General features: G+C 42.4%; 1 protein-coding gene across 2 annotated transcripts; it reads right to left on the bottom strand.

Moving 5' to 3' along the window:
- Positions 1-234: 234 nt before the first annotated feature.
- Positions 235-22605, bottom strand: LOC125467661 (zinc finger protein 91-like). Of its 2 annotated transcripts, none has more exons than XR_007250676.2 (2): positions 22544-22571; positions 235-722 (listed from the first exon to the last, which is right to left on the bottom strand). XR_007250676.2 is itself a non-coding variant. In XM_048563798.2 (2 exons), the coding sequence occupies exon 2, from the start codon at positions 11883-11885 to the stop codon at positions 9219-9221; it is 2667 nt and encodes an 888-aa protein (XP_048419755.2). In that variant the 5' UTR covers positions 11886-12357; positions 22544-22605; the 3' UTR covers positions 5464-9218. The 2 variants fall into 2 exon arrangements, 1 of the variants encoding a protein (XP_048419755.2); XM_048563798.2 differs by lacking the exon at positions 235-722 and adding an exon at positions 5464-12357 and having other exon boundaries at positions 22544-22605.
- Between the last annotated feature and the right edge of the window lie 377 nt (positions 22606-22982).

Here is a 22982-nt window from a genome sequence, read left to right as displayed (position 1 = left end):
GAATTCTATTGTTTATTGCATTCTACTTGCTATCTTTATCAAGTTCTTTCACTCTTCATATAAAAAAATTAGCCACATACTAATTTTATTGTAAAGTTTTATAATTACATTATAATCACTCTGTGATTACATGAAGAATCTTTAACTTGAACCTATTTCTTAATATTGTAAATAAATTCAAGGAAACAGCTCATTTCTGCGAGACAACTTAAGCTGCTGTTTTCATGACTGCATATTGCTTAACTAACGCTGTCCACCTGATGGGACAACTGCCTTTCATTAATGCGACTGGAATTGATTCCTTGTAGTTTAATGATCCTTCAAAGCTTCTTTTTACACATCTGAGTTTGTTATAAAACTTTGAATTGTTCGTCCTTGAATAGCTTCTTGTAACATGTTGTTTCGATAATGCTCCCTTTGCATCGGAATAACCCCTTCTCAGAGACATTATTGTTTCACTTGCATGCTGAAGCATGCTTAAATCAGTTGGTCAATCATTTCATGGCTCTCAAATGTAGGAGCAGCTCCGACAGGAATTGTCTACATTCTCCAACTGTTTCAGTTCCTTTCCCACATCCTGTGATATATGAGGCAGGCAGAACACATACTGATGTCTGTTTCCATGGCTGAGATTCTTGAAACAGGTTCCCAGCCTTTCACCAGATGATTCAACTTGTGCCGTACTGTGCATCAAGCATAGCCAACCAAGAGATTCTCCCACTCTGAAAACATACAATTGGAATTTCAGGAAGATTTAGAAGTTGATAATCAACTTGTCTGACTTTAGCAGACATCCCACCATCAATTCCTATAAGAGCCTCAAACCCAGAGATTGTAACTTTGATGCAAGGATACTGCCTAATGAACAACTTCACCTCCTGGTTTCTCCATTGAAGGTTATATAAATTCCTGTTCACTGGAGGCATACAGTTTCCCTAAGAAGAAAAGATGTGCAGTTATGTATCAAATTAACAGAACAGAATAGCCTTTATGTGCACTCAAATGCAGTGAAGGGTCTGTAATGTCACCTCTCTGTGCCATCTTAGGTACAGAGTAATAGAGCCGTACAGCATGGAAATAAATGCTTTGATCCAACTCATCCATGCTGACCAGATATCCTAAATTAATCTAGTCCCAAATGCCTGCATTTAGCCCTTATTCCCCTAAACTTTCACTTATCATCTACCCATTCAGATGCATTTTAAATGTTGTAATTGTACCTGCCTCCACGATTTCCTCTGGCAACTCATTCCATACCCTCTGGGTGAAAAAGTTGCTCCGTAGGCAATTTTCAGTCTTTCCCTCTTACCTTAAACCTATGCCCTCCAGGGAAAAGTTGCCTATGCAGCCTATATATGCCCCTCGTGATTTTATAAACGTCTACAAGTTTCCACCCACACCCATATAGATCATCAGTTTCTTCCTCTCCTCATCTGGGAATCAGGGGAGGGAGACATTACTCCGCAAGAACCCTCTGAGAATAGACACAGCAACTATAAGAAGCTCCACCCCCGACACAGACGTCACGATCCGGAATGCAGACAGATGGGGAAACTCCAGATTGCTGGCCGCTGGTGGCGCAGCCCTTCCTGAGAACCAATCAGGGACAGGGAGGGTTGACAGGCTTGCGGGAAAGAGAGAATGCTATCCCGGTTTCTGCCACCAGGGGCTGCTAATCACGGGGGCGCCCAACCAAATCCAGCACCACGCTCGGTTAACAACTGCACGTCCCAGTCGCGAACCATTTCAACTCCCCTTCCCATTCCTTAAACGACATGTCCATCCTGTGTCTCCTGCAGTGCCACAATGATGCCACCTGAAGGTTGCAGGAACAGCAACTCATTTTCCGCTTGGGAACCCTGCAGCCCAATGGTATCAATGTGGACTTCACCAGCTTCAAAATCTCCCCTTCCCCCACTGCATCCCAAAACCAGCCCAGCTCGTTCCTGCCTCCCTAACCTATTCTTCCTCTCACCTATCCCCTCCTCCCACCTCAAGCTACACCTGCATTTTCTACCTACTAACCTCATCCGCCCCCTTGACCAGTCCGTCCTCCCTGGACTGACCTATCCCCTCCCTATCTCCCCACCTACACTCACCTTTACTGGCTCCATTCCCACCCCTTTGACTTGTCTGTCTCCTCTCCATCTATCTTTTCCTTTATCCATCTTCGATCCGCCTCCCCCTCTCTCCCTATTTATTTCAGAACACTCTCCCCATCCCCCTTTTCTGATGAAGGGTCTAGGCCCGAAACATCAGCTTTTGTGCTTCTAAGACGCTGCTTAGCCTGCTGTGATCATCCAGCTCCACACTTCGTTATCCAGTCATTGTGACAGTTGCATGGGCTCACGCACTCTCCGAATTGACCTCGCAACGTCAACAACGCGGGTTAGAACTACAACTCCTGTCAGGCACGGCAGAGTGGGTCTCCCCGAAATCCACCCGATTGCCCCTTACCACGCAGGTGCGGGCCCCACACACAGCTTTATGTGTAAGTCTGACTAACAACTCAGCATGGGTAATGCGGTTCGGAGCGGGATTGTGAGGCTTTTGGATGAATTGAGCTAAGTCCTGGGGGCGGGGGGGGAGCGGTTTATAACCTCAGTGAAGGGGACACTTTCTGGGCTTGGTGCTGCAATTCAGTCATGTTTGAGGAGATGGTCTGTCTCTCCCTGCCTCACACTAAGGACCAGACTACATGCTCCACTTATCCCCCATTCACTTGTCACTCAAGCCTAGATAGCAATTGTGATTGGTACTCAACATTGTATAATTATTGGTGAACATCCCCACTTCTGACCTCACAATGCAGGGAAAGTAATTGATGAAGCAGCTGAACATGTTTGAGCCTCAGACAGCACCTGAGAAAATCATGCAGAAATGTCCTGTGGATGAAGTGATTGACCTCCAACAACCACAAGCATCTTCCTTGGTGCCAAATAAGAGTCAAATAACAGAGAAGGTTACACTTGATTCCCACTCTTTTGCTCAGATTCCTTGATGCCAGGGGCAAGGGTGATCACTCTCACTTTACCACTGGAATTCAAACTCCTTTATCCATGTTTAAGCCAAACTGCAAGTCTACATCCCACTGGAATGGGAGACCAACAGGAGATGGTTGTTAGTCAGACTTGCACATAAAGCAGAGAAAATAACACATTTATCGTTCATCACTTACATAAAAATATAGAGGTGAAAGTAGTCAATTCAACCCTTTGAGTCCACTCTGCTATTGAATACAATCATGCCTGATCTTATCCGGATCTCGACTCAATTTCCTGCCTGCTCACCACAGACCTTTATTCTGCTTATTATCTGAAACATTCTTTCTTGAACCTGTTGATTGATTCGGCCTTCACTGCACTCTGACACAGTGAGTTCTACAGATTCACGACCCACTGTAAGAAGTAATTTCTCTTCATCTCAGTTTGAACTTACATCTCTTGTTTCAGACTGTTCCCACAGAGGGACATGTTTCCAAAGTCCGCCTTATCAATACCCTTTAGCATTTTATATACCTCAATCAGATCACCTACTCATTCTTCTGAACTCTAGCGAGTATAATCTCAAGCTATTCCATCACTCTTCATATGACAGCCCTTTCATCCCTAGAATCAACCTCATGAAACTTATCTGAACTGCCTCCAGGGCCACCAGTTCCTTCCTCAAGTAAAGAAACCAAAACTGGACATAATACTCTGGGTGTGCTCTCACTATCACTTTGTATAATTGTAACAATTATTAACACTAAATGCCAGGATTCCATTTGTCTTTCGTATTACATGCTGCACTTGCTACCCATTTTTGGTGATGCATGCACAAAGACACTCAGATCCTTCTACATTGACACACTTTGAATCTGCTTGCCATTTAGAGAACAATTTTCCCATTTATTTTTGCAGCCAAAGTGGACAACCTCACACTTGTCCACCCTGAACTCCATCTGCCAGGTTCTGCCCCATTGTTTTAGCCTATCAATATCCACCTATAAATTCTTTATTTCATCATCACAGCCTGCTTTCCCACCTATTTAGTATCATTGTGAATTTTGCTCTGTTGCACTCTGTCCCTACTTGCAGATCATTTCTATAGATTGTAAGTTGGTGTGGTCCAAGAAATAAAGCCTGTGGCACCCACTAGTTACAGTTCACCACCCAGAGAAGGACCCACTAATCCCAACATTGTGCCTTTTGTCTGTCGGCCAATGCTCTACGCAAGCCAGTACAGTACTCTTTATCCTCTGGGACCTGACACTTGAAATCAGGGTGAAGTTCAAGCTCAGCTGGCTCAAATAAGGGCATAGTAACTGGAGACCTTGCCTTGTTTGAACATGGAGGAAGAAATCGACAGTGGTCCTCTGACAGCCTTGTGGCAAAACACGTCAGCAGAGTTCGCTTGAAAGTTGTGAGAAGGTGATTGGGAAATTAAGTTCAGGCATCCATAGTTCTGAAGTATTTTTTTAAAAAGTGTCACACAGCAAAAACACTCATGAAAGAATCTCCAAAGAAGTCTTAACTTGGATAATATCTGGAACATTGAGGAGAATTAGAGTGAATGCTAGTGGTTTGTGGCAAACAAGTAATTGCTTTGAAGATTGTTGTGTTCATTGGGAACTGTTAAGTAAGAAGTAAAACTTATGGGGCTGTGGTTGTCACTGGTGTTTTGGCCAGATAGGTGGTTTTCCTGATGGTGGATATTAATAAAGTCATCTACACAACTGGCGTTTTACGCTGTGACCTGCACTTACACACACACACACACACACACACACACACACATCAGTGCCATGGAAATAAGCACTCCTGCTGTATGGCAAAGTAGGGGTAACAAAAAAACAAAGTAGAAGTGTTCACAGCATAAGTAGTTGTAAAATATATTATTAATAGTGTTTGCTGTCTTTACAGTTTCATGTACAATAATACTTGACCTTATTTAAAAATGTGAAATGTTATGATATCAATTCATCAGTTAATCCTGGAATGTTGGGATTTCTCTCTAAGCATTAATAGCCTCCAATAGGATCATAACACTGTGTGCGAATTGACTGCTAATGTTCTTACAAGTGTGACAACACATTCAAAAGCACTTCCTTAACTGGAAATTGCTTTCAGATTGCATGTATTCATACAAGTTGACATAAAGCTGCAAGATGTTTTTTTCTTTGGGGAACATCAGACTTCATATAAACTGGTAATGATCCAACACTGATTTAAAAAGAAGTGCACTAGGCCATTGTGACAATGGCCAATATATTATGTTTAGGACATCTGACTGTTTCAATGAACAACAACAGACAATTCTGATGAACCACTAAGTTTGGATAAAACAAAAAATAAATTTATTGTAAGATACAAATCGATGTAGAAGAGCGAAAACACAGCAGGAGAAAACAAACATTGAGCTCATTCAAAACTTTGAATGAACCAAAACAAAAGAAAAACATTTTTAAATGACTGATGATTTTTTTCCCAGAATATTAAATGAATCTTTGAAGACTGGAACAGGAATAAGGCACTAAAACGCTCTCCAAACCCGAATGATAATCTTAGTTTGTTTCCAGTGTTCTTTGAAGGTGGAGTCACAGATGGACAGGTAGTCCATCTGTGGTAGTCAAAAACATGTTTAGTACGCTTTCCTTGATTGGTCAGTGCATCAAGTATAGCAGTTGGGATGGCATGTTGCAACTGTATAGGACTTGGTTAGGCCACTTCTGGAACGCTGTGCTTAATTCAGGTCTCCCTACTATAGGAAAGATGTCGTCAAACTGGAAGGAATGCAGAAGAGTTATAAGGATGTTGCCAGGGTTTGAGCAGAAGGGAGAAGCTGAATAGGCTGGGGCTATTTTCCCCGGGAGCATTGGACATTGAGGGGCGATCTTACAGAGATTTATAAAATGATGAGGAGCATGGATATGGTGAATAGCTAAGGTCTTTTTCCTAGTGTAGGGGACTCCAAAAATAGAGACCATAGGCTACGTTGAGAAGGGAAACATGTAAAACGGACAGAAGGGGCAACGTTTTCACGCAGATGGTGGTGCATAATATATATATATCAGAGAACGTGGAGGCTGGCATAATTACAACATTTAAAAGGCATCTGAACGGGTACATGAATGGAAAGGGGTTAGAAGATATGGATAAATGAGGCTGGATTAATTTTTGCACATCTCGAATTACCCATGTAAGAATTTAATCCTTCTTTATCTTCTGCAGTCCAAATTGCTGCAGTCAAACCCTCACTGCTGTAGTTTGTAGAGGGCTGAAATGGCACATCTGAAATGGCATGACTCTTCGTCTCTGGCAGACTGTTGAGAAGGTGACTGTCAAGATTTGACAAGTACTTAATGTATTCCAGTCTCCACTTCATTTTATATGGGAGGTGAAATATTTGGCTGAGAGGAGTGCATTGGTGATGTTTCATTTAGCAGTATTCAAAAACAGCCAAGTTTCCTGCATGGAGACTTGAAGAGATTGAGAATGGACACATATCTTACACAGAGTCGGCAACAACACAGTCATCTGCAAACTGTAGGTCGTGTGTATCTGTGGTGGTCAGTTTGGTTTAGGCACAGAGATGCCTTAGGTAAATGGGTTTCTTAGTGAGATGTTATTTAATACTGATACCAGAGATTAATTAATCATTTAGGAGGTAAATAGTGACTGTTAGTTTGACTGTAAAGAGAATGGGGGCTATCACGTAGCTTTGCTGGATACCAGCTGGATTTTGTAGGTTTCTGTTTCACACCTCCCACTTGAGGCAGTTACATGTATGAAACAATTGCAGGATCAGGATGAAGTTCTTGGACATACAAATCATTGGAGCACAATCCACAGTGGTTTACGATTTACTGAGTCAAATAGTTTGGTGAATTTGAATTAGCTTTATTGTCACATATACTCAAATAAGTACAGTGAGAAGTCTATACATCATCACTTACAGTGCCATCCTAGATACAAAGGTTACCTAGTACAGCTTCTTTATTTACATGACTTTAGTTAAAAAAAGGAAATAAAATTTCCAGGATTGCAGAAATACAAGTCCAGCATAGTGGTTTCCCAAGCCATGACAACATGGAACCTAGCCTCCAGTCCATGCCGACCTTCACTTTCAGGATCATGAGGCTGAGAGATCGTTCCAATGTAGTCACAAGACTGGGCGACCACTTTGAAGCTCTGCCAGGCTGAGAGACGGCCACATTGGGCCAAAAGGATGTCAAGACTGAGGGCTGTCCCACCATGCCAGGTAGCTGCATGGGAGGACGAAACACTTGGCCAGGAGGCTGTTATGGAAGGCTGCTAATGCCACACCATGGGAGGATGCCATTGGAGGCCACTAAGCCAGGTTGTTAGGCTGCTATGGGATGCCTGGCCTGGAGGTCACACTGATGAATGTAACAAAGAATTCCTGGCCATGCCTTGAAAATGTCTAAAGCCATCAAAGTTTCAAATGATGTCTGCATCACTCAATCCATGTGGAAGACTGATGCTGCAGGACAGATTATCGATTTATTTGATCAGTGATGAACATTCACCCAGCACAAGGGCATTACAAGGTTCAAACTCCAAGAGGAAGAACACCAATGTCTCGGTGCAAAAACAGCCGAATGAAGAGAGAAATTCCAGGATTTGCTCATGACCAATAAAGAAAATGTTCACACATCAAATTCAATTGCCAAACCATGGGATTAAAGTAAAGCTGTACTAAACTCTTGTGCCAGATCATCTAATTTGAGCATTACCGTCACTAGGATTGGGTCAGTGAACATGATACTCAAACATGTTGTCTCCTGGAACAAAAGCAAATAGCTTTCATTGCAGTCAGAACAACCCAAGGTCACAACTCAACAAGGCAGCATTTCAACAGTTCAAGGCTGACACCAAAATCTAGAAGGTAAAGAACACGTGCTGAGAAAGGAAAGCCTGAGAGATCTAACAATATGATGATCATCATGATTTTCAAATTTTTGCTGAAGTTACCACTGAGTTCAAATGGACAAAATCCCATTACTACACAGGATAACAACGACATCTGTTTATGCTAGAAAGAGCATTTTGAACAACTCCTTAACCATAAATACTTAGGGGCCGTTTATACCTTCCAATCTATCCCACAGTGCCTTGTGGTGCAATCGAGGGGTGAGTCACCGTCGATAGGATTACCAACCAAGCAAACAGATGAGAAACAAAACAAAGCCAGCAGCCCAATGTTACTCCAGATCAGGGTTACAAAACTGGTCAATGTTTGCTCATATCAAGACTCCATGAATTCATCCCGTGTATATGGGAGACAAAAGGACTTCCCTAACTTTCTGAATTCTGGAATGTGATAATAGTAGTTAAGTTGAAAAGAAAGGGGATAGCTTGCAATGTAGAAAATATTGAGGTATTCTCTCTTTTCATAGCAAGAAAATTGTGACACACATTACTCAGTATCAGCAACCACCTTTGGCTGAGAAAATTCTCCCAGAGTCTCAGTGACATTTATGCATAAACAGTAGTTTCTATACATATTCATGTCTTCCTTTAGTGATGTTTGGTGATCTGCTCAAAGGTTAAACTGATATTCATGAACCACCTAGACTGATGATGGGACAGGTTTGAGGCAGACACTGCTGAGACAGACAGTACATTAGACTGATAGCTTTACAGTACTTCACAGTGAATAACACAGTCAACTCACAGTGCAATGATAGTAGGCAATCCGGCTCCAAGACAGTGTGGAAACATCATTGTGAGAGAGGAGGTGATAAAATCCTGCCATATGTCATACTGGATGGATTTCATGCCCGTGTGGGCTCACTAATGTTCCAGCACAAGTGTATGAAGGCTTACTTAAGAATTCAGACCAACAGAGATTTTCTTGAGTATTTTGATGGCTCAGGAGATACCCTGAATGTATGAAAACCTTGTCCCACATCTCACACCTGAATAGTTTCTCACCAGTGAGGGCATTCTGGTGTATGTGGAGGGGTGATGAGACTGAGAATGATTTGTTGCATTCCTTGAGGTTATGAGGTTTCTCCCCGATGTAAGTGCGTTGCTGTCTTTGCAGCTTTGATGACTCTGAGAGTGTTTTGTCACATACCTCACACATGAATGATTTCTCCCCCGATGTGAATCCACTGGTAGATCGAGTCTTGATGAGTCACAGAACGACGTGTCACACAACTCACACGTAGATGGTTTCTTCTCTTTGTGGATGTGTTTGCATATGTTCCATCAACGTTTGAATGAAATGTCATATGTCTCACATGTGAATGGTTTCTCACCTTTGTGAATTTGTTGGTGTCTCTGAAGCTTTGATGACTCTGAGAATGACTTGTCACATTCCTTGCACTTATGAGGTTTCTCCCCTGTGTGAATTAGTTGGTGTCTGAGGAGGTCTGATGACTGTGAGAATGTTTTATTACACATCATGCACATGAATGGTTTCTCCCCTGTGTGAATTCGTTGGTGTCTTCGTAGTTTTGATGAGTGTGAGAATGATTTTTCACACACCTCGCACATGAGTTGTTTCTCCCCCAGGTGATTCCTCTGGGGGAGCAAGAGTCTTGATGAGTCAGAGAATGATTTGTTGCAGAACTTATGCGTCAATGTTTTTTCCCTTGTATGAATGAGTTGGTGTCTGCGGAAGTGCGATGAGTCTGCGAATGATTTTTCACAAACCTTGCATGTGAATGGTTTCTCCCCTGTGTGAATGCGTTGGTGTTTGTGCAAGTGCGATGAATCTGAGAATGATTTTTCACAAACATTGCATGTGTATGGTTTCTCGCCTGTGTGAATGCGTTGGTGTCTGCGGAAGTTCGAAGAACGTGAGAACGATTTTTCACAAACATTGCATGTGAATGGTTTCTCCCCTGTGTGAATGCGTTGGTGTTTACGGAGATCTGCTGGCCGTGAGAATGATTTGTCACACACATGACATGTGAAAATCTTTGTCCCCATCTGAATTGCTCGATGTTTTACCGAGCCCAACGATTGTACAAACCTCTTGTTATATGCCTCACCTGTGAACATTTTCTCTCCAGTGTCATTGTGTCGCAGATTCACGAGCATAGATGACATCACAAACACTTCACACTTGAATGGTTTCTCCCCTGTGTGAATTTGCTGGTGTCTCAGGAGGTCTGATGACTCTGAAAATATTGTATTACACACTGTGCACACAAATGGTTTCTCCTCTTTGTGAACTCGTTGGTGTTTTTGAAGCTTTGATGACTCTGAGAATGACTTGTTGCATTCCTTGCACTTGTACGGTTTCTCCCCTGTGTGAATTTGTTGATGTCTGAGGAGGTCTGATGACTGTGAGAATGTTTTATTACACATCATGCACCTGAATGGTTTCTCCCCTGTGTGAATTCGTTGGTGTCTTCGCAGTTTTGATGAATGTGAGAATGTTTTTTCACACACCTCGCAAATGAGTTGTTTCTCCCCTGTGTGATTCCTCTGGGGGGGCAAGAGTCTTGATGCAGAGAATGATTTGTTACACAACTCACGTGTGGATGTTTTTTCCCTTGTATGAATGCGTTGGTGTCTGCGGAGGTGTGATGAGTCTGAGAATGATTTTTCACAAATTTTACATGTGAATGGTTTCTCCCCTGTATGAATGCGCTGGTGTTTGCGGAAGTGCGATGAATCTGAGAATGATTTTTCACAAACCACGCATGAGAATGGTTTCTCCCCTGTGTGAACTCGTTGGTGTCTGCGGAAGTTCGATGAACGTGAGAATGATCTGTCACATACCTTGCATGTGAATGGTTTCTCTCCTGTGTGAATGCGTTGGTGTTTACGAAGATCGGCTGACCATGAGAACGATTTGTCACACACCTGACATGAGAATGCTTTCGACCCCATGTGAAATGCTCGGTGTTTTACTGAGCCCAATGACTGTCTCAATTTCTTGTTACACACCTCATCTGTGAACATTTTCTCTCCAGTGTCATTGTGTTGCTGTTTCAAGAGCATAGATGACATTGCAAACACTTCACATTGGAATGGTTTCTCCCCTGGGTGAATCTGCTGGTGTCTCAGGAAGTCTGATGAGTCTGGGAATGTTTTATTACACACAGTACACATGAATAATTTCTCCCCTTTGTGAACTCGTTGGTGTTTTTGAAGCTTTGATGACTCTGAGAATGACTTGTTGCATTTCTTGCACATGTACGGTTTCTCCCCTGTGTGAATTTGTTGGTGTCTGAGGAGGTCTGATGACTGTGAGAACGTTTTATTACACACCATGCACATGAATGGTTTCTCCCCTGTGTGAATTCGTTGGTGTCTTCGCAGCGTTGATGACTGTGAGAATGTTTTTTCACAAACCTCGCATATGAGTTGTGCCTCCCCTGTGTGATTACTCTTGTGGACCAAGAGCCTTGATGAGTCAGAGAATGATTTATTGCAGAACTCATGCATCAATGTTTTTTCCCTTGTATGAATGTGTTGATGTCTGCGGAGGTGTGATGAATCTGAGAATGATTTTTCACAAACCTTGCATGTGAATGGTTTCTCCCCTGTATGAATGCGTTGGTGTTTGCGGAAGTGCGATGAATCTGAGAATGATTTTTCACAAATCTTGCACGTGAATGGTTTCTCCCCTGTGTGAATGCGTTGGTGTCTGCGGAAGTTTGAAGAACGTGAGAATGATCTGTCACATACCTTGCATGTGAATGGTTTCTCTCCTGTGTGAATGCGTTGGTGTTTACGAAGATCTGCTGACCATGAGAACGATTTGTCACACACCTGACATCTGAATACTTTTGCCCCCTTGTGAATTGCTCGATGTTTTACTGAGCCCGATAATTGTACAAACATCTTGCTACACACCTCACCTGAGAACATTTTCTCCCCAGTGTCATTGTGTCGGAGATTCATGAGCAGAGATGACATCACCCTTGAATGGTCTCTCTCAGGTAACTTTGCTGCTGTTAACAATTTTCGAGCAAGTGCACCTTATGTGTTAGGAGATTATCTGAACTTCCTCTCAAACCTCATACTTCAACATCCTCTCATCTGTAGGAGTGAGTCAGCAGCTCATGAGGATCGATAAATGATTGAAGCTCTCACCACACTTTCAGCAACTCACACTTTTTCCCAGCCTCGTCCAAATCTACATAATCTTCACCTTTGAATTTTCAGAAAGGTTGGGGCTGGTGGAAGGTGCCACACAACTGACCAGTTTCAGATCTGATGATATGTCAAGGCTCTCCTGAGTGATGGTTTCACTGTCCAACCTTCAGTGTTGAATACAGCTGTGAAGGAACTAGACGTCAGCTGTGCAGTTGTTCTTTGGGTGATCTTCAGGACCTATCTTCGGTATTTATCCTCTTTGTATTGCCTAACGCGGCACAATGTAATCTTTCTGAAAAACAGGAAACAGAAACATGATTTATTTCCAAGTCCATCTCCCCATTTGTTGAAGGTGTGGACTCCTCAGTTCTTTCTTATTTATACTTTCACAGGGTCTGGGTGTTGTTGCTTAGGCCAGCATTTCTTGCCCATCTGTCACTGTCCTGGAGAAGGTGATGGCAATAATCTGCCTTCTTGAACTGCTGAAGTCCACATCATGTGTGGATACCCAAGGTGCTGTTATGGAGTGAGTTCCAGGAATCTGACCTAGAGACACTGAAGCAGCAGCGTCACATTTCCAAGTCAGGAAGTTGTATGGCTGCTCTCATCCAGGCAATGGAGAATATCGTATCAGATGCCTGACTTACACAGTCATGGAGTCATTCAGTAAAGAAACACACCCTTTGGTCTAATAAGTCCATCCCCACAAAGTTTCCCAAACTAAACTAGTCCCTCTTGCCAGTGTTGGCTGTTTCCCATCAAACCTTTCCTCTTCATGGACCTATCCAAATCTCTGCATCTATACCTACATCAACCACCTCCTCTGACAGTTCATTCCACATACAAACCATCCTCTGAGTGAAAACGTTGCTCCTCTACCTTAAAAATATACTCCTTAGTTAAGAAACCTCCCACATCGCTCCTTCTAGGGAAAACGCCTTTGGTATTTACAGTATCTATGACCGTCAGGATTTTATAAACATCCAAAAGGTCATCTCGCAACCTCCTACGCATCACTTTAAAAAGTGATAGCCTATTTAACCTATCATTATAACTTAAATCCCCTAGCTCTGGCAACATCCTGGTAAACCTTTTCTGAACACTCTTTGATAATATGCTTCCTCCGGCAGACAACCAGGACTCTATACAATTCTCCAAATGTAGCCTCACCAACATCATGAATGATCTCAACATGATGTCCCAACTCCTATACACAAGGGTCTCAACAATGTAGGCAAGCAAACTATATGCCTTCTTAACCACCTGTCCATCTGCGATGCAAATTTCAAACAAGTTTGTACCTTAACTCCCTGATCTCTCTGTGCAACAATACTACCCAGGGCCCTACTATTAACCATATAAGCCCTGCTCTTGTTTGTTTTCCAAAAGTGCAATACCTCACAAAAAATCAAATTAAACTCCATCTGCCATTCTTCAGCCCATTGACCCAATTGTTCAAGATCTTTTTGAGATGCTGATGTGGAGATGCCAGTGTTGGACTGGGGTGGGCAAAGTCATTTGACATCAGGTTACTGTCCAACAGGTTTGTTCAAAACCACAAGCTATTGGAACGCTGTTCCTTCATCAAGTGACATCACCTGGTGTTGTGTAAGTTCTTTCTTTGTAATCTTTAGTTACCTTCTTCATTGTCCACTGTACCACCAATTTTGGTGGAATCTGCAAATTTACTAACCATGCGTTTGAGATTCTCATTCAAAAAGTTTAGATGAATGCGTTTATTAAAATGACAAACTGAAGTGGACCCAGCCCCGATCACTGCGGAATACTGCTGGTCACAGGCCTCCAGTCTGAACAGCAACCCTTCACCACCATCCTCCGTCTCCTACTGTCAAACCAATTTTGTGTCCATGCGACAAAATCTCCCTGAATCCATGTGAATAACTTTATGAATTGGTCTACCATGTGGAATCTTATCAAAAGCTTTGCAAAAGTTAATGTATACAACATCTACTATTCTGCCCTCATCAATCTTTTTGATTAGGTCCTCAAAAACACTCAATCAAGTTTGTGAGACATGATTTCCCGCGCACAAAGCTGTCCTGACTTATCCATTATCATCCCTTGCCTCTCCAAGTACATTTAAATACCATCTCCCAGAGTACCCTCCAACAATGTACCCACCATTGATGTCAGATTCACGGGTCCAGAGTTCCCAGGCTTTTCCTCACAGCCTTCCTTAAATAAAGGCACAACAATGGCCACCCTCCAGTCTTCTGGCACCTCACCCGTGACTGGAGATGCTACAAATATCTCTGCAAGAGGTCTTGCAATTTCTTCCCTAACTTCACATGACATCCTGGGATACATTCGATTAGGTCCTGAAGGCTTATCCACCTTTATGTTTTTTAAGGCCTCTAGAACTTCCTCTTCTGTAATGTGAACTGTTTTCAAGACATCAATATTTATTTCCCCAGTTTTTTTTTGACCTTGAGCTTTGGTGTGTCCCGTGCATGCTCGGAGACATTTATGACCCTGGCATTAAGGAGGCAACACAGCATCCTGGAGTCTCATTTGTGGGCATAGAAAAGCTTTTCTGTGCTTCAAGCTATTGAGTCACCAACTGCCACAGCTTGCCTGCACTTTAACTCGCCCTGCTGTACATCAGAGCCAGTTGTGGTGCCACTGTTCTCCCTACTGCTGTTGTCATCCCGTCTAAAATGGCCCCTGAACAATACCAAAGCGGTGTCTATTTGAGAGTGGGATGGCCATAGTAAAGCTCCTGCACTGCCAGTCCTTTGTGACTATTATTGATCTGTCTGCCTCAACTTTAGGTGTGGCTACCTCCCCGAAGCACCTGTCTATGACCCTTTAGATTTCCTGCACACTCCTAAGTGTGACTGTCTCCTGATCCGGTCAGGATGTGAAGCATTCATTTATTATGTGCATGTAGAATTTCTTTAGATTATCCTTCGCTTTATCTGCCAAGGCGATCTCATATCCCCTTTTTACCGTCCTGCTTTCCCCTTTAAGAATGGCCCTACACCCCTAATACTCTTCAAGAGATTCACAGGATCCCAGTTATCCATACCTAATATATACCTATCCTACATATTCTTGATCAGAACCTCAATATCTTCATTCATCCATTATTCCCTACTCTTGTCAGCCTTAGCCTTTCTCTCACAGAACATAATGCCCCTGAACTCTTGTTATCTCACTTCTGAAAACCTTCACCTGACAAATGAGCAATGCTCTGAAAGACTGTGATTTAAAATAAACCTGTTAGACTAAAACCTGGTGTTGTGTGACTTCTGACTTAATTAAGCAACAACTTGAAGGTGAAAATGGCAATCAGAGCATCACATGCTCTACCCGTGACATGTGGCAACTCTGGGAGAGTTCACCTGTCCCGGATGGCTTCATTTACAGGAAGTATGTACAGCCGCAGCACTTAACAGATAACTTAGATCGACCGGATCAGGAGACAGTCACACTTAGGAGTGTGCAGGAAATCTAAAGGGTCATAGACAGGCACTTCGGGGAGGTGGCCACACCTAAAGTTGAGGCAGACAGATCAATAATAGTCACAAAGGACTGGCAGTGCAGGAGCTTTACTATGGCCATCCCACTCTCAAATCGACACTGCTTTGGTATTGTTCAGGGGCCAGTTTAGACAGGATGACAACAGCAGTAGGGAGAACAGTGGCACCACAACTGGCTCTGATGTACAGCAGGGCGAGTTAAAGTGCAGGCAAGCGGTGGCAGTTGGCGACTCAATAGCTTGAGGCACAGAAAAGCTTTTCTATGACCGCAAATGAGACTCCAGGATGCTGTGTTGCCTCCTTAATGCCAGGGTCATAAATGTCTCCGAGCATGCACAGGACACACCGAAGCTCGAGGTCATGTAACACATTTGTACCAATGATATAGGAAGGAGGTCCTGCAAGGAGAGTTCAGGGAGCTAGGTAGTAAGTTGAAAAACAGGACCTCCACAGTGATAATCTCAGCCACATGGTAGTGAAGCAAGGAATAAGAAAATTGTACAACTTAACATGTGGGTGAAAAGCTGGTGCAGGCACAGGGTTTCAGAGGTTTGGATCATGAGGATCTCTTCCAAGCCAGCTAGAACCTGTACAAAAAGCATGGGTTGTCAACTGGAGGGACAGCAACATCCTGGTGGGGAGGTTTGCTAGTGCAACTTGGGTGGGTTTAAATTAATGATGCAGGGGGTTGGAAACAAGGCAGCAGGTTAGAAAGTAAGCAGGTGGTAACAGTTAATAAGGTTAGCAGTCAGGGACAGCCTAACAACCATGGTGAGGAAAGGAATCATAAAAGATCAAACTCTGAGTGGAAAGTTGGGATAAGTAATAGAGAACAGGCTCAGTACTATAAGGGATCAATAAAGAAGGATGGAGAATGTTGAAAGCGTAGTACACCAGAAGATATTAAAAGAGAAAGCTAAATCTGTAGAACTGTTTAAAAACCTTGAGCTGAAATGCACTCAGTGTTCAGAACAAACTTAATAAGCTGATGGCACAAATGGAGGCAAATGGGTATGACCTGTTATAGGTTACTGAAACATAGTTATGAGGAAGATCAGGACTGGGAATTAAATGTCCAAGGATACTCAATATTCCAAATAGTAACACAAATAGCAGCAGGAGGTGGAGTTGCTTGATTGGTTGAGGATGACACCAAGGCTGTATTAAGAAACGATACTGGCACGAGGAGCAAAAATGTTGAATCAGTCTGGATGGAAATAAAAAGCAAGCAAAGAAACCCATTGCGAGGAATAATTTATAGGCCCCGCGAACAATACTTCTGAAGTACAGCATAGTAGAAAACAGGAAATAATGAGAGCTTCTGAGAAGGGCAAAAGGATAATCTTTGGTGATCTGAACAATGACTCAATTAATCAATTTGGTGAGGGTAGCCTCAAGAAAAGGTTTATTGACTGTATCAGGGATTGTCCTTAGAGCAACATGTCATGGAACCAACCACAGGACTGGCTATTTGAGATTCTGTATTTCATAATGAGGAAGGTTAGTTGTTAAAGATCCTCTTGGAAGGAGTGACCACAATGTGCTAGAGTTTCAAATTCAGATTGAAACAATGAAGACAGAGTCACATGAGAGTTTTAAGTGTTGGGCAAAGGTAATTATACAGGTCGGAGGAAGGTGTTGGGCTGAGTGGACTGGTCAAAAATATTAAAGGACAGGTCAGTGGCAAAAGCTTAGGGAGATACTAAATACCTTTCAATTAAAGTATATTCCTGAGTGGAAGACCAATTGTAAAAAGGTGAAAAATAATTCACGGCTTAACAAGGAAGTGAAGGACAACATTAGGGCAAAATCTAGGTCATTAACTACTGCAAAAAGTTGGTAGCACTCTGGAAGACGTTCACAAAGGGCGACTAAAACCAAAATTAAAAGTGCTCAGATGAATGAATAAAGGAAACAAACGGAAAACTTCCGCAGTGATAACAAAAACATTGATCATACATAAGAATGAAAGTAAATGATGGCCCTTTCAAGAGTGAAAACGGCAACATACTAATGAGAAACTCGGAACTGGCAGTGGCACTAAACAAATAATTTGTTGTTGTTTTCACAGTCAAAGATAATAATCTCTTCCAGTTATTATCAAGGAAATGGTAGAATTGCTCCATCTTGGGAGATGGTATGAAGTAAACTGACGGGATTAAAGGCAGATAAGTCCTTGGGACCTGATGGCCTGCATCCTAGGGTATTAAAAGAGGTGTCAGCCAAGATAGCGTATGCGTTAATTATGATATTTCAAAATTCTCCAGACTCTCGAAAGTTACCTGTGGATTGAAAACACACCAACATGATACCCTTCTTCAAAAAAGTAGATAGGCAAAAAAAAGGGAAACTGCAGACCAGTTTAACCTTTGTGTGCAGGCAAGGTTTCATGAAAGGCAAATCATGCTTTACAAACTTGCGAGAGTTCTTTAAGGATGTAACCAGTGAGGTGGATAACAGGAATCCAGTGGATGTGGTCTATCAAGAATTCCAGAAGGCATTTGACAAGGTGCCACTTAAAAGACAGATCTAGATAGTGAGATTCGAGAGAGTTAAGAGTGGAGTATTGGTTTGGATAGATCAGCTAACACAGAAAGCAGAGGGTTGGGATAAATGTGTCCTCCTGTGGATGGCAAATTGTAATTAGTGGGGTGCCACAGGGATCAGTTTTCGGACCTCAACTATTTATAATCTATATCTGCAAGCAGGGGCAGAGAGTTATGCATCACAGATGATCTGACAATAGTTGGGAAAGCAGGCTGTGATGAGGAGATAAAGAATTTACAGGTGGATATTGAGAGACTAGGAGAATGCATCAGAACTGGCAGATGGAGTTTAATGTGGATAAGGGTGAGGTTGTCCAATTTGGCCAGAAAAATTAAAGGGTAAATTATTGTTCAAATGGAAAGCAGATTCAAAGTGTGCTAGTACAGAGAGATCCAGGCATCTTTGTGCATGAATCACAGAAAATGGTTATGCTAGTGCAGCATATCACAGAAAAGCAAATGGAATGCTGGCATTTATGACAAAAGGAGTGGAATATACAAGTAATGAAGTGTTGTCGCATTAAATGAGGCATTGGTGAGACCACACCTGGAGTATTGTGTCCAGGATGGGTCTGCTTTTAAGTGAGGAAGGATGTGGTGGCACAGGAGAAAGTTCAGAGGACGTTCACCAGGTTGACTCCAGTGACAAAAGGAGCAGTTGAAAAGCATGGGCTTGTACTCTCTGGAGTTCAGAAGAATAGTGACTTGATAGTGGATGATCTGATTAAGGTATATAAAATGCTAAAAAGGATTTTGATAAAATAGATGCGGGAAAGATGTTCGTTCTTGTGGGACAGTCTCGAATAAAAGGTCACAGATATAGAATGAGAGGAAGTAGGTTCAAACTGAGATGAGGAGAAACTACTTCTCTCAGAGGGCTGTGAATCTGTGGAACTCACTGCTCCAGAGTGCAGTTGAGCCAAAATTCATCAACAGATTCAAGAAAGAAGTGCACATGTTTCTGATCAAAAATGAAATAAAGGACTATTGGGAGCAAGTAGGAAAGTGGAGTTGACAGCAGGTTAAGATCAGCCATGATCATGTGAAGTGGCATAGTGGGCTTGAAATACTGCATTGACTACTTCCAGTCCTAATTCTGATTTTTCAGGAAATGTCCCAGATGACTGGAAAATGGCTAATATAACACTTCCTGTTTCAGAAGAGAACGTGGCAGAAATCAGGAAATGACAGGCCAGTTTGCCTGACCTCAGCCATTGGTAAAATTTTGGATACCATTATTAAGGATGAGATTGCAGAATACTTGGAAGTGTATTCTAAAATAATGTAGAGTCAGCAAGGCTTCATCAAGGGAAGGTCATGCTTGATCAATCTGTCAGAATTCTTTGAAGAAGAATGAGTAAGGAAGAGAAAGGAGATTCAGTGGTTGTGATATGTTTGGATTTCGACAAGGCCTTTGACAAAGTGCTGCATTTGAGCCTGACAAATAAGAGCCCGCAGTGTTAGGGGCAAAGTACTGGCATTAACAGAGGACTGACTGACTGGCAGATGGCGAAGATTGGAAGTAAACAGGTCTGATCAAATGGGGGAGCAGACATGAAGGGCTGAACAACCTCATTCTGCTCCTACAAGTTATAGTCTTATGGTGATGGTTGGACTGTCTTGCTGCAGATGTTATTATATGGCACTTCACTAAAGTAAACGTTCCTTGCCACAAATCAGTGCAAGGTTGAATATTGGCCAGGTCTTATTGCATGTGGACACTGAATGTTTTAACATCTGAGGAGTTGTGAATGGTGCCAAATGTTGCACAAATTTCAGTGAACCTTCCCATTCTCACCACAGAATTCAGCAAAGGTCACTTATAAAGCAGCTGAGGGTAGAATGCCAAGGCCGTAACATGAAATCTTCATAAAATGCATTAAATACATTTTAATGAATGTATCCACAGGTAAGACAGTCAAATCACTGTGACAATAGATTAACAATATTGACTCCATGGACCCTCATGGCTTGAAGGCAAACAAGTTCACATAAACTACAATTCAGCCCATTTGACGAGTCAGTACTTGCCAATGTTCATCGTTACTTGGAATGTAGGCGATCGATAGATTCCAAAACTGGGAAATACAGTCAGCCATCAGCAGCAGCAGGATGATATTCCACCACAATCTCACAGCCTGGTGCAGCCCTCATTCCATGATCATCAGCAAGCCAGTGGAAAGGCATCAACCATGATCTTACCTCACCTTCAAAACTGAGGATGTGCAAAGTCTAACTGTAGTTTGGGTATATTACTTAATGTTAGTGATTGAAGGGATGTATTTTTTTCTTTAGGTCACTGAGAATTCTATTCTCTTTCAAAACGTATTATTTCTACGGATCAGATGTACAGCTCAAATATAACTACTAGACAACCAGATCATGTGACACATGACATTGCTGCTGAGAGAGCTTGTTGTGCACACATACTGCTCTGTTCCTCCACGACAAGAATTACCACACTTGAAAAACTGCTTCCAAAGGCTGTAATAAAACTCTGGAATATCCCATGGTCCTGAAAAGTTCTATACAGATGCAGGTCTCTGATTGTTTTTCTGAGGAGGTTACATACAAACATAGAAGATAGAGCAGGAAGAGGCTATTTGGCCCTTCGAGCCTGCTCTACCATTTATCACAATCATGGCTGCACTGACCCAACCAGTCTAGATCGTGCTGAAGGATCTCTTCATTCTCGTCGCAGTTCACCCTCCCACCTAACTTGGTATCATCTACAAACTTGATGATGTTACATTTTATTCCCTCATCTGAATCATTGATATGAATTGTGAATAACTGGGGTCCCAGCATCAATCCCTCTGGCACCTCACGAGTTACTGCCTACCAATTTGAAAAGGACCCATTAATTCATACTTTTTGATAAGTTCTGAGAAGGGTCACTGGACCCGAAACGTTAACTCTGTTTTTTTTCCTTCACAGCTGCTGCCAGACCAGCTGCGCTTTTCCAGCAACTTTGTTTTTGTTCCTGACTTACAGCATCTGCAATTCTTTTGGTTTTTAATTCCTACTTTTTGTTTACTCTCGACCAATGAGTTTTCTATCCATCTCAATACGCTTCCCCAATCCCATGCGCTTTAATCTTGCATATTAATCTCTTATGCAGGACTGTGTCGAAGTCCAAACATACCACATCAACTGGCTCCCCTTGTCAACTCTACTAATTACACCTTCAAAGAATTCCAACAGATTTGTCAAGCATGATATCCCCTTCATAAATCCATGCTGATTTTGTCTGATCCTGCCAGTGCTTTCTAAATGCTCCACTAAAAAAATCCTCGATAGCTGTTTCAACAATTTTCCCCATTATCAATGTTAGGGTTACTGGCCTGCAAGACCCTGTTTTCTCTCTACCTCCCTTTTGAATAGTGAAGTGACATTAGCCACCCTTCAATCTGCCGGGACTGTTCCAGAGTCCATAGAATCCTGGAAGATGACCACCAATGCATCCACTATTTCTAGCACCACTGCCTTACATATTCTGGGATGTAGATTATCAGGCCCTGTGGATTTGTCTGCCTTCAATCCCATCAATTTTTCCAGCACTGTTTTCTCTATTAATACTGATCTCCCTCAATTCTTCTCTCTCACTAAATCTTGCATTCTCCAACATTTCTAGTATTTGATTTATGTCCTCTTTTGTGAAGACACAACCAAACTATGTATTCAGTTGCTCAGCCATTTCATTTCCCCTATTATACATGCCACCATGACTGACTGAAGGGGACCTATATCTGTCTTCATGAATTTCATTTTCTTCACAAACCGATAGAAAATCTTAGTGTCAGTCTTTATGTTCCCTGCAAGCTTATTATCGTACTGTGTTTTCTCCTTAAACAATCGCTTGGTCCTTCTTTGCTGAATTCCAAACTGCTCAGCATCGTCAGATATTATTTTTCTTGGCCAATCTGTATGCTTCAACCTTGGATCGTATATTATCTCTAATTCCTATTGTAAGCAACGATTGGCCCTCTTGTCCATTTTGGTCTGAGAGGGATTTGAAAACAGTGGAATCATCCATCTTCCCACACAGAGAATGACCATTCCCAGTTCACATGATAACAAGCAGCTCCCAATAAATACACAGAACGCAACACTAGGAAATCCCTAAGACGCTCTGCACCTCCCAGATAATGACACCTCACCTCCTCATATTCAGGAATGATCCGTCAACAAAACTCAGGCTAGAAATCAGGAGGGAAATGTTTCCAATAAACACACTCAATATCCAACACACAGCTCCAGTCAAACAGTTCAGCACAAAGCACCGAGTAAACAGCTCTCTCAGCTGGATCTTCTCATACAGCATAAGGGACATTTCCACCCCTGATTACCCACAGGATAGTCAGACTGCCTGAAGATTGGTGTGGATATTATGGGATACAATTTGTATAAAAGCTGCTCCTTCACTCACCATCTCCTCACTTGGTTTTCAGTCCCTATAGGAAGTGAACCAGCTCTGGAAGAGGAAGAGGAGAGAATGGGCAGAGTGGGTGGGCTCTCTGATTGACGTCTCTCACAGCCAATCCAAATATTTCTGCAGCAACATGAGTTTCCTGAAGCTTGGGAATATGACCAGTGAAAGTGGAAGTGAGTTTGAGCACCAGATCAGGTGGGGATTTAAACTCGTCATTGCCCCATATGAATAAAACCTCACTTACTGCAGCTGCTGTCTCAGTTCCCCTGGTAAATGTTTCTCAGAAGTTCCTAGTGTGTGAATAGCATTCTTTTCATCCTTGGAGACATACACCTAGTCTGCTTTATCTCTGCTAATCCAGAGCTGCTTCATTTCCCATCGGAACTGAAGACGAAGTGACGAGATGGAAAGTGAGGAAGCAGCTTTTTTGTACAAA

Source organism: Stegostoma tigrinum, chromosome 34 (genome assembly GCF_030684315.1).
Source record: "Stegostoma tigrinum isolate sSteTig4 chromosome 34, sSteTig4.hap1, whole genome shotgun sequence".
Classification (NCBI taxonomy): Eukaryota; Metazoa; Chordata; class Chondrichthyes; order Orectolobiformes; family Stegostomatidae; genus Stegostoma; species Stegostoma tigrinum.
This window is presented reverse-complemented; position numbering and strand designations above follow the sequence as displayed.

Bases quoted from the DNA above. Each gene is read 5' to 3' on its own strand.
- LOC125467661 (XM_048563798.2), bottom strand. From the start codon at position 11,885: ATGTCATCTCTGCTCATGAATCTCCGACACAATGACACTGGGGAGAAA.